The sequence below is a fragment of the Euprymna scolopes genome, chromosome 30 (genome assembly GCF_053919585.1).
Source record: "Euprymna scolopes isolate OS-2025 chromosome 30, ASM5391958v1, whole genome shotgun sequence".
Taxonomy (NCBI): Eukaryota; Metazoa; Mollusca; class Cephalopoda; order Sepiida; family Sepiolidae; genus Euprymna; species Euprymna scolopes.
Window position 1 is genome coordinate 101,516,955 of NC_136511.1, and position 19,963 is coordinate 101,536,917.

Below are 19,963 nucleotides of genomic sequence, written 5' to 3' on the forward strand. Positions count from 1 at the left end.
TTGGCCATTGCTATTGGTAGTAGAGAAGATTTCTTGTGATTATTGAAGGAAACAGGCTTAGTCTTGGCAGCATTGAAAGTGACCATCCATTTTTCTCCCCATTCCACTACAGATTGGAGGTCTCCCTCTAGTGTTTCTGCTATTTCCTTAGATGTGTGTACATTTTGTTTTCCCCTCATGCTTGCTATAGAGCGTGGTGTCATCAGCAAATATACCCATCTCAAAGACAATTTTATCAGGGAGGACATTTATGAATATTAGGAATAATAAAGGTTCAAGGATAGACCCCTGAGGTATTCCTGCATTTATATTGTATTGTTTAGATGTACGATTGTAGAGGGCAACCTGTATTGTTCTCTTAAGAAGGATTTAATTATATTATGTATTCTTCCAGTGATACCATATCTGATTTTCCTAAGATTACCTTCATGCCATACCCTGTCAAAAGCCCTAGATATATCTATGACTACCGCTTTACCCTCCCCTGTTTTGTCCCATGAATGGTATATACGCTCAGAGACCAGTTAGGATATCTGCTGGAGAATGGTCTTGCCTAAATCCATATTGATGGTCGGTTAGAAGTTTAGCAGCTGTAAGGTGATGGGACTAAAGCTTGATTAATTATGGACTCAAATATTTTAGCGAAAAGCGGGAGAATGCTAATAGGGCGAGAATTTAATGGGTCAGTTCTTTTGTCAGAATTCTTGAAAACTGGTATCACAGAAACAGTTTTCCAGCAGTCAGGAAAGTTTATGACACCACTAAAGAGTATCGCTGATTAATATCTAGCAGATTATCTCTTCAGATCTGGATCATGTGGTGCAATGGAGGAAGAACTTGTTACTTTTACCACCTCTAAATACTAATCTTCTCCTTTAACCACCAATGCTCACATCTTTGTTTTTCTTAGTTAAAATGAGTGGCTCGCTCCAGATGTACAATGGAAGACATATCCAAACTGTTGCTAAGGTAGATGGAAAAGTGGTGGAATCATTCCATCATTCCAGAAAATATCAGACTTCTAATGCACACCTACATAAGAATCAGATACATCTCAAGATGGTGTGCTGTTTTGTGAGGTGATGATTCCAATATGTATTTCCTGAATCTGTTCTAAATTCCCGAATCTATCAACCACCTAAGAATTTAGGGTGGGGTAGCTTCTTTTAAATTTCCGATTATTTTCCCTTTACTGTACTATAGATTATAGACACCATTAGAAATTAGCAATACAAATTCCATTTTTTTAACAAACTCACCAAGAAGCCTCGTTCACTAACGTTAGTCTCCATCATGCATTTGGTACGAAGATGGATTGTACCAATCAAAGGAGATTCATACGGAACCTGGGGGGAAAAAAAAAAAAAAAAAAAAAATTTTTCATCCGACAAAACTGGATCCAAACATTGAGTATTTTTATAATATATATAAACAAATGGATTTCAGTCACAAATTATTCAATATAAAGAAAATGGAAGAATTAAACATTTTCTAAGCAAATATTTCAAACAGAATCGAAAATTTGAAGTTAGTTCATGTAAAAAAAAAATTAAAAAAAAAATTTTTTTTTTTAAAATTCATTTGAGAATATTTGTTCGCATATTAGTAATAGTTTTAGGAAAATTCATCTTTAGCCGAGAGGAAAAAAGAAAAAAAAAGGTAAACAAATAAGTGTTCTATTTACCCTATGCATTGTGAAACTTGTTTTATCGATAGTTTTCATTGTTAAAACAACCGACCCGGTGAGGGAGAAACTGCTGGTATGAATGTCACTCAAACCAGATGGATATGTAGAAACTGAAAAGGGACAAAAAAAAAAAAAAAGGTTCTTTAGAGACAGAAAAAGAAAAATTCCTATGAGATTTTTTTTTTTTAAATCCTAACAAACAAATTAAATATAAATTTTTCATTCCATTAAAAAATTGTTTCTCACCTGGTGTTGATGGCAATCCTTTGCATTTCTTTGATTTCTTTTTCTTGTCTTTGTATTTCTCTTTCAAAAGTTTCTGAACAAAAAAAAAAAAAGTTTTAATTTTTCCTGGTTGTAGTTTGTAGTTTAGACTGTTTGCCCTTTTTGATTTCTGTTCATTTAGCTAAATAATTAGACATGTTCAAGCGGACAAGAAAACGATTTTTAACATGAGGAAGGTGGAGATTATCACATGACAAAGATGAGCATTAATCAGAATGGACCATATCTTAGTTTTCATTGTTGTCTTGTCTGCAGAATCTGGAAGCCAAAATGAGCAGACACTGACTATAATAGTTTCCTTTAGTAAAGACACATAAAAAAGACACAGAAAGATGTTTGAGGCACTACTTACCATTTCATAGATTTCCAAGCTCACTTCAAATTTGGCTGTCACGCTATTGATTTTGATCATATCGGGGAAGTCGAGGCTACCCCTGACCATGCGGTCATTGGTTTTCATGAGCTGAGTGACAAACACTTGAGGGCCATTACGGATCAAAATCACATAATAGAACTCGCTTAGATCTGGAAATAAATAAAATATTTGAAAACATTAAATAAAATTAATTGACTTTGAATAGTTTTGTTTTATAGAAAATCAGTAAAAAGTGTGAATGAATGCCATACAATGTTCATTATGGGTCCACAAAAGATGTAGTGGCCTGTCTAGAAAGCTGGCACCAGACCAACTATAAGTATAGGTAGTGTCCAAGGAAAGCATGCTCACATTACTGCCGACTGCACAAAGGGAAAGTTGGACGTTATGTTATCCTGGGGATATGTTGAGTGCTGAAGGTGCTCATGAGTAGTACTCCACCATTTAGGTAAAAATCGGTGTGGGGTAAGTTGTGCAAACTTACATTGAGTACAGCATCACAAGCTATCCTCACGACTAGAAGAGCATATAGTAACTGTGTTAGGAGAGTGATGCTGTATGTGTAATGATAGAATATTCAGATCAGAACTGACACCTCTGATACCCTGTGTTGGTAAGGCTGAATATACAGCAATATGAATAACCAATGGAATGGGGGGTTAAAAAAAAAAAAAAAAAAAAAAAAAAAGTGAAGAAATCCTATTTCTAAAGAACAAAATGTGAAAATTTGCTTGTCAAAACTTTGGTGTGTCAGTTTAAATGCTATTTAAGTTCAAATTAAAAACACACACACATATATATATGTATATATATATCACACATACAAATCCATATTCCTGTGTTTGTATGTTTGTTCACAAATTTCCTCATTAATTTTCATATTGAAAACTTACTTGCATAAACTTCCATTTATTTCTATATATAGCATGATTCTTGCAAAATATACGCTCACATATCACATTAAGGAAAATCGATTTTACTAAATAGCTGTATGTTAGTTAACATTTATAGAGTGAGTATTGTTGTAAGTGTTCTATTTAAGAATGGAGTTGATTTAGATTGATATATTTAATTTAATTAGAATTATTACCAACATCAATTTTTTTTTCTTTTAGAAACCGGTTTCATTCAATTAGAATAAACTTTTTTTTTTTTTTTATTTAAAAAAAGAAACCAATTTCGAATTATTTCTCCGAGTGCCGCCTGAAGGATCAAATACAATATTTCCCTTCAAAAACTCTTTGAACTGTAACAAATTACATTTAATACATATTAGAAAGTTCTTTTGTATTTTGTCCAGGACACAGGCAACAAAAAGTGCTCATTATTCAGAGAATAGCTTCTCTTTGTATCCCTTCTGTCAAAATATCTGGTGGAGAGGGTGTCACATACCTCTTTTTGGGGCCCGATTACATTTTCATGTTTTATCAGTTTTTATTTTTGAAATAATTGTGGGGATATCGATATTGTTCACAATGAAAGTAATCAATATCCTTAGTATAACAGGTATGTTCCAAACAGAACTTCATGCAGACCAAGGTAACACCAAATACCCATGCTAGTATATATATATATATATATATATATATATATATACACACACACACGTTAGAAGAGAAAATGTATCAGAGAGACAACTATTGGTCTGAGTAGATATCTTACTGACCGTGTGCTGTGGTCATCTTGCTGACAAAGTCCTTCTTGAGAGGTAATCGGATATCACTGATAGTGAGAGTGCCTCTGGTTCCGTGGCCAAGATGGTCGAGGCGATTTGTGTCTTTCAGCCTCTGGATTTCTGTAAGGTAAGCACGCCGCTTCTGACCTGCAGAAGAAAAACTTGTAAGAGTTGGATTTCAACAAAATCACTGGATCCAAACAACGAGCGTATTAAGTATATATTTAAATTACTTTTATATATAATAGAAAATAGATTTAAATCACAAGTTATTCAATCTAAAGAAAATGGAGAAAAAAAAAAAAAGGTATATAGTAGTATGATGAAATGAAAAATATAAAATGAACTTTAAAAAATTATTTTATAGTGCACAGATAGTTAACAAAAAAAAAAAAATTGAAAGCTAAAATTAACATTGATTCTGAGAACAAGATTAGATTTTACAAAAGAGAAAGAAAAATAGAAAAACATGAATGTTATGCATTCAAATTATGAAGCTGATAATTCCAGACATTTTGATCTCGTAGCACCAGAAGAGACAACAAAGAAACAATCCCATGATTATGATTCATACAAGAAGAGTATGGTAACAAGACAAAGGGTTAGGGTGGATACTCACAGGCAATGAGCAATAGCTTGTGACATTCCACTTGCTCTGCAGATCCATTAAATGTGGATCCTTCCATACAACATTGGTTCAGGGCATTGCTCGTCTGCAGGATGACCGTTTGTTCCAAGGAAACTTGGTTATTCAGGGCCTAAAAAAAATAAATAAATAAATAAACACGACAAATTTCAAGAGACTTTTTAGTCGAAGGTCCTCTCGGACACAAGTACCAAAATATATGGAGAACAGTTGGATAAAGTCAGACATTTTAAATAATTGAACAAAAATACAAATTAAATGCGATTTTATATTTTGTATTTATCAGAAATAAGTGAAAACTTGGAATTTAATGACAGTTTTGGTGAAATAGGGAAAACAAAATTAAATAGAAATGTGGTGACCTGAATTAGTAACAAAACTTGGACCACACCAGAAAAAAAAAAAAATTACTTAAGTAGAATTTTCATATGCGTTTACTTATTGAAAGATTTATTATCGTTACTTTCATTTAGCCAAACAAACATGGTTTATGTCATGGCTGCCAATTTATTTATTTTTTTATTATAGGGCTTGGTTGTGAATTTCAGTCTTAAAAGATAACTATTTTTCAAAAATAAGGTTAGTGGAAGCATAAGCCTTAGTCTGAGGGTAGCTGTCAATCAATTTTTTTTTGTTTTCTCATAAGCTTGAAATTTGCAACGTCAGTACAAAATTGGTGGCCATGACAGAAAGCATGATGGCTAAGTAAAAGTGACAATAACAAATGCATATTGAAAATTATAAAAGTAAAAAAAGTATATTTTCTTGCATTTGATAATTTTTTTATATTAACTTATATTACACAAAAATTTTTTGCTTTTATTTTCTCAGACTTTTTCGCCAGTTGACTGAGAATGAGTGCTTTATGATAAATTGATGGTCGAATATGATTAAATTTGAGCCTTTTGCATTAAATACTAATCTATTAATCTATACTTGCCATGATGCCATAATACTTAGTTTGCTGTACCTCAAAAGTTCATACAAAATTTCAGGCAGATTAGCCCAGTAGCTTCAGAGAAAAAGCGGAAGGCAGACAAAAAAAAAAATATATATAAATTTGCAAGTTGCATTGAAGAAATATAGAGAAGGAAGACATTTTTATTATAATCCGAGAGATGATCAAATTTTTAATCTTGACTAAATAACAAAACATCCTTTAAAACTAAACCATAACGAGTTGATTAGGCAAGTGAACATGAACGGGTGTTTTTGGGATGTGCATATAAGAAGTTTATGTTGTACTTTTAGAATCTTACATGCTATCAGGGATGCACATCTCAGCATCTGATTATGTATACATTAAATTATGTATACATTAAATTGAATATTTGTTGTAAAAGTTACATCAAATGACGACTAACAATTCACAATAAACGAAAATGAATACTTCTCCCATCCCGTTTGTAGGGGATCACGCTTACCTTGATTCTATTAAGAATGGATTTCCTATCGTCTTCTGGTGGTGGATCTGACGCACTGGCAGATTCCAAATCTTCTTCACTGCTCATGGGACGACTGTTCCAGACTATTTTCTGCACGGGAGTAACATTGTTGCTAAACCTACAAAAACAAAAAAAAAATGTTTCTAAGTCAAACTCTGGTGGGAAATTGTCATCAGTTAAAAATAAAATTTAAATAAGAGAACGTTTTGGAACCACATTCGCAATCAATATTTTCTTTCTACCCCAAACAAAGCATGTTATCACTTGATGTAATTTGGAGTAGTATCTAACAGGGAATTGAGCAGTAAGATGTTCATTCACATTACTTTCAAACTTCTGTAAGTTAGTACAATCAGGAAAATAGGGAGGGAATTCCAGAGTTTAGCAGTTTGAAAAAAGAAACTATTAAAATAGAAGGCTTCCCAGCATCTAGGGACCTCATCAGTGAAGGGGTGGGATTTTGTTGGGAGTATGTTGAGGGAGCACAAGTACTGAGAGTTGAGAGTACGTTCCACTAAAGTACTTGTAAAACAGGCATAGGAAAGCAACATTGTGGTGAGGGAACAGAGGTTGGAGCTTGGATAGATTTTGTGAATTAAATTTGACTAAAGGAAAAACAATCATCTTCAGAGTGTCAGAATATAAAAAATATAAAATGGTTTGGAAGGAAGAAAAAGTACTAACCTTTTTGACCTGTACATACTGATGCTGTAGACAAGGGGGCTTCTCTTACGCATCACCACATCATCATCTGTTGTCGTGGAGTCATCGTAGCAGCTGTCAGTACATGTAGCCAAATTGTGACTGCCACGCTTATTCTGTGAAGTTTAAAAAACTAAGAACATTCAAAATCAATTCCTTACATAGTTCTTGCACATTTAATTGAGGTATTTCTGGATTCCTAAAGTAATTCTTTACATGCTTCCCACTGCAGCAAGATATGATACAAGAGCACTCTGGCCTAGCAAAAATTGCCTGGACTACTCTGTTGGCATTCCCAGGCAGTAAGCAATGAACTTACTCTACTTGAAAGAGTGGCCAAACCAGGTACCACCAAAGCAGTACACCGCAATCCAACAGGTACTGGGTCATTTACATGGTTCAATATCTGTTCGACTAATTGTCAGAAACGGATTCTTGACTGGTATTTCTACCCAAGTTTCCTGCAACTGAAGCAGCGACGAGATCATCCCCAGGAAAAAATGTTGGAAGGGTATTACTACAAAGATTTGGGAGATTCTATTTATAACCATGGGTAATAAGAACGAACCAATCAGATGCCAGAATGACTTTATAAAACATAGTAAATGTTCAGTTTTCCACATTGATACAAAACCAATACGATATGCTGATCTTGACCAAATTCTTTCGCCTGGAAAAGAATCTGACTGGGTTTATATTGACATTTTTTTTTTTTTGGTGATGTTGGAACAACTACATTTTTGTATCAGGAGAATGGCTCACAGTCAAGACCTATAAGGAATTAAATTAATGTGAACGATTTATAATGTCAAACTCATTTTTGAAAAAGAAAAAAAGGTGGTGTGCCCCGGGATTCAGAACCAGCTAACAAGACAATATATAGATATAGATGATTAAACATGTTCTCTTTCCTAACTAAAACTATTTGTAATTCTTAGGGGCAAAAAAAAAAAAAAAAAAAGAAAAAAAGAAAAAAAAAAAGAGTATTACATTTCCATATTTGGATGGAAGATTAAATTTTTGAGGTTTTAGAATTTGTGATGAGGATTGAAAACTTGTATTTTTAGTTACTGTTTTAATGTTTTGCATATGTAAACTTCAACTTTGTTTGGGTACATCTTTGCAAACTTTAGAATCTTTATTATTTTGACTATAGTTCTCATTTCACATGTTATTTTTATGAGTCAGCTATTGTAACTTGACCTTCAGGAGAGTTTTACCAGACTCGGGGAAACTATGGAATTTGGGCTATTCCTTTTGAGTTCTTTGTAAAGTGGAGAAACATTTTTAATTTGATTAACTCCACCCTTCCTTCTTCTCTGCAACATTTATCTCAGACGTGATGTGGTTATTTTTTTTTATGAATATGTTTATGGCATGCGTTCAACATTATCTGATCTATTCTCTGCTTTCTTTGTTCCAGTTCATTCCACTGTCTAGTGATCTTCATCGACACTATTTTAATAACTCACTGTAATACAGATTCCTACTCCAGTAGCTTCTTTCCAAGAACTGTAAATTTGTAGAACTTTTTCTTCTGACAGTTTTCCTCCTACCTATGGCCTTGGTAATCAAGGCCAAATTCAATTGGTATTTCCTGTCTTTGTAATAATCATCTTTCATTCTTGTTAGCTCTTTACACCCTGTCTGGAGAGATTTTAAAAAATTAAAAAATCCTGTCTGATTTTGTGATAATATACCTCAATGCCCCCCCCCCCTTCTTTTATAAATATCTGATATCACCTAATAGGATCTTCTGGGAACAAAAAGCTAAAAAATTTCCAAAACCTTGAATTCAAACATCAGCCACATGTTTTCATCCCATAGTCACCTCTTTTTGCATATTCCATGTACCACCACTTCATACACACACGACTGTCAAACACCCATCTACATTCCCACTTCCACTGTTTCTTTACATCCTACACATCCAACGCACAATGTTTTCCTTGGGTTTTACTTTCAAATTGGACTTTGTTTTTTCTGATTCCCGTTTAATAGTTTGGAGTTTTTTTATTGTAATTTTTGGATGATGAATTATTTGCAATAGTATCTGCAAGCATGTAAGCCATGTTCTTTTGGGTGGGGGTTGGTCGTATTTTGTTATTGTTTAGACAGAAGTGGTTGAGAGGTGGGAACTGTTTTTTCTTGATATTGTCCGATATCTTCCATGATTTCCATTTGGCTTTTATTGTTTGGCATGCTTTAGCTCTGCATATTTTAAAGTTGTTTAAATTCTGAGTAGTTGGATGTTGAACTGGAGCTTGTAGCCGAGTGAATAGAGGGTGGTTTTTGTTCTATGCATAGGTTGTTAATATTTTCTTTAAGGATTCCTTTTCTGTCCGTGTCTGAGCATCCCCAACTAGCATTATGACTGTTAAAGTCGCCTAATAATAATAAGGAGCAAGGGAGTTGGTTGATAAGTTTTTCTATTTCAGTTTCATCTATAGGGTTGTTTGGAGGTAGATAGATGAAGCAGATTGTGACCATTCTTTGTAGGGTGGTTGCGATGGAAATTGCCTGCAAGTTAGTTTGCAGATTTATTTGGCTTTGTGCTTTTGTTAATGAGAATAGATGTTCCTCCAGAAGTTCTATTTGGGTTATTTATTGTGTGGTTGTATTCAGTGAAGCTATGGAGATTGATATTTTCAGATGGTTTTAAAAAGGTTTCTTGTAGGCATATTATTGTAGGACAAAGATTGGATATTAGTAGAAGTAATTCATTCCGGTTGGCTTTTATACATCTGCAATTCCATTGGATTATTTTGTTGGCCATAGTTTAATGTTATGTATTTGATTTCCTTTTGTCTTATTGAGAATAGAGGTGGTTGTTTTTAACCGTTTGATTATGGGGGTTGGACTGAATAGAATTGTATAAGAATCTAAAAATTCAACATTTCATAAATTCGTTCGACAAAAGTATTTCATCGCTATACTTTCGGAAGTCTTGTAACTTGCTTTCATTATTAGGTCCTTTCGTCCTCACATTTTATGAATGATGCTTTTTGATTTGGAATCTCTCCATATAACATTTTCCATCGGCTGGTTTTGGATCATGAAATTGTATTCTTTTAATTCTTAACTCCTAACATGAAGTGGCTTTATGCCTTGTGATTTCCATTAAAAAATTTAAGCCAAACCTTCTACAGGCATATGACAGATATAAATCATGCCCATCACCCAGATGCCACAACACATAAGTATGGCTAACAAAAGCAAAAGTTAATGAAGGAAAAAAAAAAAAAAAAAAAAAAAAAGTGGGGAGGGATTAAAATTCAACAAATAACTTACCAAAAGCAAGTTTTTTTAAATTTCAAAAGAAGATTTCATTCAAATTGTCTATTGTTTTAGAGTCGTGATTCAAAATAGATGCAACCACTTTCTGGAAATCTGATTACTTTTTGTAATTTTCTCCTTTCTATTAGATATAAAATATTAGATATTGCATTTGGGAGTGTTAGTTGTAAATTTTTTTTTTTACCCTAAAAGGATGAAAATCCAGTGATTTCTGCCAAAGCCAGTGTTGCTATTATATAATGTAACTAACGATAAACAATTTGAATGAAACATACTGAAATAAAAACCAAGACACTGTCAAAAAAAAAAATGTAGGTAGAAAATTAGATTTTTGGATTTAGTAAAAATCATTCCTTGTAAATTTTTTCTCATTCGTTTATAAAACAAAAACTTACAGCTGAATATTGGTTTGTTGGAGTTCTCTCCATGTCGCAGTCATCCGTGTCCATTTCTAGGGCTTCATCAAGTGCATCGTCAACACTGGCACCTTCTTCAGAATCACTACCATCACTGGTATACTGTGCTATCGGTTCCTCATCCTGGCTCTCAAACGAACAATTGTCAGAATCCAAAATCTGTTGTTGTTGTTGCTGCTTATGTGCAAGTGCCAGGATGTTGGAACAGCTTTCTGTTTGCAAGGACACTTTGCGCTGTTGACGGACAACGTCTGACACAAAGGCACTTATGCTGACATCATCACTCTCGGAATCTATGCAAGAAGGAGGGCGTGCATTAGCAAGGTTTGCCGCCTGAGCAGCCAGAGCCTCATTCTCTTCATCACTACTGTACGAGTAATCAACCTCACCCTCTTCGTCATCTTCAGGAGAGAGACGAAGCTCATGGCGAGCCTCGAGAGTCTTCTCTGCGTCGTTGTCACTGGAAAAATCATCGGATGCAGACACACCAACTCCGCTGGTAAGGAGAAAATAATTGCAATTACAGTGAAAATGGAGAAGGGGACCAAGATAAATAAGCAATTTCATTTCGAAAAGACGTATATACATATCTACATAGATATGAATATTAATATACAATCTTGCAGCAAAATCCAATAGATGATTTGCTTGTTTTGTTTTACAGCATATCAATTCAAAGTTATTAAATGCTGAATCTGGTAATGAAAAAAAAAAAAAAGTTGAAATATTTATTCATATTACTTAATTTGAAGAGAAAAAATTTGTTTTTTTTGCTTTGCAGAACATGATTGAGCTTTGAAAATGGAGAAGAAAAAAAAAAAAAAAAAAAAAAAAAATCAATGTTTATAGTATTTAAGTCAAGAAGCTGATATTATTAGAGTCCAATCTGATAACACCAATTCAGACATTTAACAAAAAGAAAACGGAGTGAATAATAAAAAATAAAGTTGTATATGCAAAAACTGATTTTTAGTAACAAAGTTAAATATTACATTATTTTTCAATGTACCCATTACTGACAGAGGCGATCATATCAAGGCAGGTGCAGAAGGAGCCACATGCTATGTCTGTATCCTTGTTCTATAATGGTGAACACCTTACCAATGGCAGCCTTTGAAAGGTCAAGCATGTTGTGGGTGTATTTGTTAGTCTTGATATCGATAATGCCGCAGAGACCATACCAAAGAGGTTGCTATCAGGTGAAAGTCACATGACCAGTGGGGAGGAACAGTGTTGAGTTGCAACGCCTGGGTTAGTCCTGCTGGAAGATGTAGGAATGACTGGCAGCGACCTCATCTATGCAGGACTTTACCAAGCTCTTTAAAAATTACTGTTATTTTATTATTTTCAAGTGTTGAATTTTGATGCACCATTATATATATATATATATATATATATATATATATATATATATATATATATAATTTCCTCAAAACCTCTGGCCTTGATGAAGGGAGACTAAAACTTGCTATGATTTTAAGTTATCTAAAATAACAGCAAGGGGAGACTCGATTTCAAGTATTTCTCATATGTTGTATCTCCCCTCTTTTGGGTACGATTATGAATATCTCCAGTATCAAATAATCTTGATACACTGAAATTTACTTTATGTATGTGCACCAAAGAGAGAAGATATAATATATAAGAAATATTTGGAATCAAGTTTCCCCTTGCTATGTTGCTTATATCTTCAAATACTTATATTACTTTGTTTTGAAGAAAAAAAATTTGTTTTTTTGCTTTGCAGAATATGATTGAGCTTTGCAAATGGAAGAAAACAAAAAAAAAAACCCCATCAATGTTTAGTGCATTTAAGTCAAGAAGCTGATATCATTAAAGCCCAATCTAATAACACCAATTCAGACATTTAACAAGAAAACGGAGTGAGTAATAAAAAATAAAGTTGTATATGCAAAAGGCAGATGCAGTCACACGCTATAGGTGCTGTTTTACACTTTGTCACCATGTAGAGGGAGACAACTCGTTTACTAAGAGATTCGTTCATTTTCATCTCAATTTAGGATGAAGTATCTTTTTTTTATTAAAAAACAAAAAACAAAAAAAAAAAACAAGCTGCGATGAGTTTTTTTTTTATGTAACAAAGTTGATAAGCATTAATAACACAAAATGTAGTCTTTACATGACTTGAGAAAACCAACAAACCCACAATATTTTCATTAGATGAAAATATTTTTAAAAAAGTTCCACAACATTTTTTTTTTTTTTTAATTCCTAATTAAAAAGTAAATATCATGGTAAGATTATTAAGTCTAGGACTTTTGGTCTGAGGCTTTCATGGTTTGTGCAAGCTAGCATCAGAGTCATTTTATTTTTTAAAACTTAAAATCACTACTATATATTTGGTATAATATAATCGATAGAGTATTGTAATATAAAATCTGCAGGAATTAAAACATTTAAACATTACAATTGGGCAACACCAAGCAGTTTGCTAGTATGTGTGTGTGTGTATACATACACACACACACACGAGTTAAATACATGGTTAAAAGTGGTAGTGATACTTACTTTTCAGTTGAATCATCAGAACTCTCAAAACTGTCTTCAAATCGCACTTGCTTCACTACATTCTTGGTCGGAATGGAATTGTCAGTCTTTTTGATGGCAGACGACTGGGATGAGGCAATTAACTTGAAGATACTTGTGGGACCAGCAGAGGCAAAAGCAGTGGTTGTTGTTGAAGGAGGGTCAGCAGGGATATGGACAGAGGAACTTGTCTGAACAGGGGGAGGGGGAGGAGGAGGGGGCGGTACAAAGCCAGTTGTCGAAGGAGGAAGAGGTGGTGGTGGTGGAGGGATTCCGGAACTAGGGGAAAGTGGGCATGGTTTGTTGGAAATCTCTGTAGAAAAAAAAAAAATAAAACAAATAAAAGTTGAGTCAATCAATGTTTGTTTCTCTAAGGCTTTCTCCTCCCAATATATTCGAACCATCAAATAAATATTGCAATGCAACAAAATTATTTCAAGGTTTCCAGTGCAATTGGATGGCTACAAAGTGGCTCATCAGTCAAAACGACTTTTTAAACTTGTGTTGAGCCCTCTTTAATTGTGGCTAAGCTGCCTAAAATACTCAAGGATGATCTTTTGGATCAACTTTATGCAAATTATTTCAAATTCTTTACAGGGTTGTAACAGATGACAATTGACAACCATGTCATATTTGAAATGTTGATTGAAAGACCAGATTTAACAAAACACATGAAAATTAAAATTTCAAATTGGATAAACCACAAAACAAAGTGTGTTTAACAATGTAAACATTTCAAAATGAAGCACAACAAAACGACCCAGCAGATTGATAGCTTTGTGATGCTAAAATACGGTGACTGCAGATTCAATCCTTACAAGTGCAACTAGGAATAACACTGTAGATATAACTAAAATGAGAATAGTTTGACACAAATTATCAAACCTCATCTCAAACTAAAAACATTTTTCATGAAAATTTCATTTTTGTATTCATAGTAATTAAAATTATAATTAAAAAACAAAATAAAAATCTGAAAACTTACGTTTCTCACCATCACTTTCAAGATCACTATTCTGAAATAATGAAAACAAAGAAATGAGCAATCTATATAAATATATAATGGAGAGACATTTTTCTTTATATAATTTTGTTTTCCATAAAGCTATAATTTTTATTTGTCAAATCTGAAGAAATTCATTAGTTTAACCAAGAAACTAATTTGATATATACACACACATTTATACTCAAGAGTTAATCAACTTTTATTTCCATAAGGCTATTTTCTTGTATATTTTACAAGATATGTGCTAAACTATTCCTCAGTTTTGGGATTGAATTTTCATGTCCACTTGGCAAAAAACAAAATAAATAAATAAAAAATAAAAAACCTAATGTTGTAACAATTACTCGCAAAATACAGTTTTGAATTTGCATTAAAAATGCAAATTACATAAAACATCTCAAGCAATTGGATCTACCATAGAAACTAGTAAAGTGCTAAGTTACCCTCCCTCATTCAATATATAATCAATATATGGACTTCAATGAAAATAAAAAAAATGGGAGTGTGAAGCATTCATTAAGCATGATTCAACCCTGGGCAACATCAGGTCTTCCTGCTAGTATACAGGTGTCTATAAATTAAGGTAACCAACTTTTGCAGTTAAAGTGCATTTAATTTTTTTTTTTTTTGTAAAATAAAAACACCATTTTAAAGCTTAAACTCTTTCAGATATATGGCTGTAGATCGAAATACAGTGAGTAAATGTCAAAATCAGCTGAAAATGAACCATTCAACAGTTTAGAAAATTGTTAAGTTTAAGGAGACCAGCAATATCCGTGACAGGGAAGGGCAAGGAAAAATGTATCCACACCCCTCAACTTATCAAAAACAAGAGGTAAATTTCCGACAAAAATCTTGCTGAAGTTGCAGAACATTCACTGCAGCAGTTGGTGTGAACAAATCCATTATGCACCAAGTGTTAAGAGATGATCTTGGACTAAAAACTCTTTAAGATGCTGCATCGTCATAAGCTGACAGATAGTCATGTGGCAATGAGAGCCGAAAAATGCAGGAAAATGCTTTAAGGACATTGATGAAGGCATGTTGCCTAACCTGGTTTTTACAGATAAGAAATGCGACATTCAGGTGGTAAACCAGCAAAATGATAGAGTTTGGGTCTACTCTTATCAGCAGACGTCAAAATTCCAAGTCTATAATGGTTTATACAGCTGTCATAGCAACTGGGGGATCACCCCTCTTTTTTGTCCCATTTGAAGTCAAATTGAACACCCAGTGGTACATCGTGGACATGCTTTGTCTGCTACGTTGGGTAAATCAGCACTTCCAAGGTGAACCGTGGACCATGCAACAGGATTTTGCACCCTCTCATGGCTCTAAGTTCACAATCATGGATTAAGAGGAAAAGACTGGTTCATCTTGATGAATAAGGTCTGCTCCCCTCCTCATCGAACCGAGACATTTAAGGCCAAACTGTTGAAGGAGTAGGCCGCCATTCCTCAGGAAACGCTCTATGCCACTTGTGCCCTGTTCACAGCCAAATTGAAGGCAGTAGTTAAGAAAGGACACTACATTGAATAAATATGTGTATTTCGAAAGCCTTTATCCAAAACCTATCTAATCATAAACAGTAATACAGTTTTCGTGTTCTAGTATTTTGGGTAGAGGATAAAAGGTTTGTTGCCATAATTCATGGACACCCTGTAGGTGTGTATATGTGCAATAGTTACATATTAAAATTAATTAAAACAATTTAATTAAAATGGATAACATTTCCAGTTAAATTTACGGAGGAGTACATTTACAATACAAACAAATTAGATAACTTTGAAATAAGTAACTTTCACAAAAGTAAATTGCATTGAACCCAATGACTAGCATTTTTTTTTTTTTTAACGAAATTATTGATGGTAATAATAGCATTCATTACATTTACCATGAAATTTAAAGAAAAGCCTCATCTTTTTAAATGAATAAAATGTGAAAGTTGGACCCATTTGTTGCACTATCACAGATCAAATTGGCCTATTTTACGTTAATTCAATAGATGCAACATTTTTTTTATACACTGTTTATCTGTCTATCTATATATATATATATATATATATATATATATATATATATATATATATAAAAAGGCAAAATGTGTGTGACCATTTCGTGTATGTCTTGCAAAGGCTTTTCTCGCGCACACGCTCCTGGGGGAGGGGGGGGTAATGATCGCTTAGAACTGTTTATATAGGCCGTAGATAATAATATCTAGGATTTGAGAACGCATGTAGCGTCTAGATTTATTTACGTCGACTTTTACAAAATTATTGCTATTTTGGCTTCTCGCGTGTTGATTAGGCTTTTTCATATAAAAAGCGAAAGTTAACTTCTCGGCATCGCACCGGGAAATGTCCAGAAGCAATCAGCTTTGATCAATGTGGGGAACCCCTCTCATATCAGACAATTGCTAATCAATCTGGAAAATGGGGAGCTGCTTTCCCCCTCCCCAACATCTGTTAGAGAAAAAACTTGGGTAAACAAACCCAAGTTAACTGCGTGACTTCTATTTGACCTCAATAATTAGGTCAAATAGAAGCAGCAGAGTTAACTTTTATTGCTGCCACCTGTCAATAGTTAAATAAATTCAAACGAGTTTCCCTTGTATGTCTCCGTGGCCCAGTGGTTAACGTCGTAAGTCTTTTTCACACTTTAATTTCCAACTTTGCCTCAAGGGTTTGGGTTCGATCCTCATACTGAAACCAAAAACACTTAGCATTCCAGCTGAGTACCCTACTGTTTGAGCTATCGACAGATAAGATTTAAAATTAAACCACTTCAAGCTATCAATGGATTAGCGAACACACAAAGTGATAGAAATATGACAGCAAGTTGAAACGAACATTTTGCATCTGAGCTTGCCGACATTTTTCTGTACGCGTTATTCATCCATCCAAAGATTTTACTTGTAAACGATCCTTGATGTACGATTACTATTTCCAGTTAATTTCAATATTATGCGACCAGTAGTTTAAGAGTTTATCGGTTAAATATTTTCAGACAAACAGACATATGTTTTATTTATATAGACTAGCTGGATCTGCCAGTTCATCGTCACTTCATACTCATCTACTTGAAAATTTATAGACAAAATGCTTATATGTCCGGTTGCTTCAATCACGTATGCAACTTTATTTCTGTGGACAAAGAAATTTAATCTTAATAACTGATAATAGAAAATGAAAAATAATTTCCTTAATCAAATATTCTCTAGTATTTATTGGCAATTGTTGTTTTAGACAAGACAGCAATTTGGTTTTGTAACAATTCATTTTAAAATGAATAAAGTCGAATCGTTAAACTTAGCAACGTTAGATTAATCACCTATCAGCATCTTTAACGGAACAATGTCATAATTTTTCAATGTGTGTGTGAAAGGTTGGTTGGTTGTGTTTGTTTTACGGCATATCAACCCTTTTCAGGTTATTTAATGCCGAATCCAAAGACTTTGAAGAATCATTTTTTAATAGAATATATTTGTTGTTTTCAAGTCGCTTTCTATTTAACCCATAGTTGGGACCCTAACAGATACTACCACTCCAGGTCAGAGTGGACCTGGGAGCAATGGCAATTAAAGGGTGGCTCCACACTCTCCAAAGCCCGCAAGCTGAGGCCTCACCACTGGATAGAGTTTAAGGTCATATCCAGGACCATGTGTGAAAGGAGATAACATTTGTATGAACATGGAATTTCTTCACATTAGATAAGTATCACAATTTCCATGTTACTTCTCCCTTCTCAAAAAAAGACTTACCGTTACGCAATGTTCTTTCAAAAGTCCATTTTGCCAACGATTTTCAATCACCTTCAACTCTGCCATCCTTTCCTGCCGGATTTTCTCGGCCAGCGAACAGGCCGTGTTCTGAGACTGTGACTCAAAGAGTCGTTGTTGAATCGCTTTCATGGCGCAGCTTGCCTTTGCAGGGGAAAGAGCCTTTGCAGCAGTAGCACCACCAGTGGTATAGGATTTCACAGATGTGTCAACCTTACGATTAGCAACCGGAGACTTCGGTATTGACAGTTTACCTATAGTCGCAGTGGATGTTGATGGAGGTCGGCTTGCAGGAGACAGAACATCACCTTGAGGTTTAATCATCTTATTAGCTTGCGTGCCGCCACTGGCTGTGACCTTTTCCCAGGCGGACATGCGAGCATTCACTGGGTAGGCTGTTGGTTCCTTCTCTTTTGTATTCTCTACAGCTGCCACCTTCTTTTGCCAGTCTGCCATTCTCTTTGAGACCGATTCTCTGGTTGGCTCAAAGCTTTCACGCCTAGTATTTTTCTCTTTCACTCTCATCACGACAGGATTCTGGCCAGAAGATTGTGATTCAGAGCATACTGAGGAGGATTCTTGCTTGGTAGAAAACGATGTAGCAGGGGGAGCAGCAACTGTAATCGGTTTGTTGCTTTTAACAGGTGTAGGCGCAAGATTTTTCTCAAGCATAGCTAACCTTGTTGAGAGATTCTGGTTTATTCCAGACTTGCTTGGACTACTACACGCAGACGTGACTGGACTTGAAGGTGCACTGGAATCTAACTGTAAATCTGTCTCAGATACCTTTTTATTCCATTTTGCCAGCCGTTCAGATACTGGTTTATTAGTTGGCTCATCATCTGTAACTTCCCCAGAAGACGACTCATTCAAGCCTTGGCTATTAATGGGGATCTGACTGGACACACCCTGAATTGGGTCACATGATGGGGCAGACTTGGAAAAATTTCGAGTAGGCATAGCCTTTGACTGTTGTGACATCCTATTGACTACAGCTTCTAAGTCATCGATTTCATTGATATTACGGATCTGGATGGGAGCTGGAGACTTGGCTCGAGATGTTGATCCAAGAGACATCGGTGCCGGCGATCTGGATCGGGAAACTGAGCCAAATGCGATTGGTGCCGGAGATCTGGACCGAGAAGGCGATCCAGGTGCAATGGGTGCCGGCGACCTGGAACGGACAGGTGATCCAGGGGCAATGGGTGCTGGCGACCTGGAACGGACAGGTGATCCAGGGGCAATAGGTGCTGGTGACCTGGAACGGACAGGTGATCCAGGGGCAATGGGTGCTGGCGACCTGGAACGGACAGGCGAGCCAGGGGCAATGGGTGCTGGCGACCTGGATCGTGTTTGAACAGAAGACTGTGTAGGAGGGACAACAGGTGCCGCAAATTTTGATCTTGAACTGGAATTTCTGGAAATGGCTGGATCTTCATTTTCATTGACCCTGAAATAAAAAATTTGTAAAAACTAAAGCTTACAGAACATTTTTTTAAAAAAGCCTGAAGAAAAATTTCTCAGTAATTAGAGAAATTATTTAATTAATAGCAAGAGCGGTTAGTACTCTAAATTCTGGATATCTTTTCAATTTGAAAAGTTAGCATGTATATGGTTTTACTAAATATGCACAACTAAAAATTATGTACGACTAATTGCTGCTGCTGTTGATTAAAGCAACTTTGACACAAGTGATCGACTGAGTCTGTCAGCAGAAAACAATATTGTAATAAACAATAAAACGAGTTTACTCAGAAGTTTTGAGAAATTATTTTTTGGCAAATATCTATTAAGTCCATACCTAAAGATATTTACTAAGGAAAACTCCAACTTTTTATTAAATATTCCCTCTTACACGGGTGATCTACTGAGTCTGTTAGCACGAAAAATGTTATTAAAATAAATAAAATGACTTAATCGCAATTATTTTTGACAAATTCTTAAAGACCGAAACTTTTCAACCCAGTGTGACACTTTATTTTTTAATCGTTGGAAAAAAAAAGTTTATTCCTTTATTACTGAAATAACAAAAACAAAACGAATTTAGTCACCATCACAACTTTCAGAAGTTTTTTTTTTTTCTTTTGGTAAATTAAATTTTAC

General features: G+C 34.7%; 1 protein-coding gene across 4 annotated transcripts in view; it reads right to left on the reverse strand.

Annotated features, from left to right (window-relative positions):
- The window catches only part of LOC145254913 (uncharacterized), a 65,044-nt gene that overhangs the window by 12,078 nt on the left and 33,003 nt on the right, over positions 1-19,963 (reverse strand). For all 4 annotated transcript variants that reach the window (XM_080113872.1, XM_080113871.1, XM_080113870.1 and 1 more), the window contains exons 5-16: positions 17,843-19,310; positions 14,062-14,092; positions 13,059-13,389; positions 10,509-11,025; positions 6,799-6,932; positions 6,094-6,232; positions 4,643-4,781; positions 4,015-4,170; positions 2,325-2,497; positions 1,934-2,006; positions 1,685-1,797; positions 1,260-1,346 (exon numbers count right to left, since the gene is read on the reverse strand). In XM_080113872.1, coding sequence (XP_079969998.1) covers positions 1,260-1,346; positions 1,685-1,797; positions 1,934-2,006; positions 2,325-2,497; positions 4,015-4,170; positions 4,643-4,781; positions 6,094-6,232; positions 6,799-6,932; positions 10,509-11,025; positions 13,059-13,389; positions 14,062-14,092; positions 17,843-19,310 — 3,361 coding nt within the window. The remainder of the gene's footprint in view (positions 1-1,259; positions 1,347-1,684; positions 1,798-1,933; positions 2,007-2,324; positions 2,498-4,014; positions 4,171-4,642; positions 4,782-6,093; positions 6,233-6,798; positions 6,933-10,508; positions 11,026-13,058; positions 13,390-14,061; positions 14,093-17,842; positions 19,311-19,963) is intronic.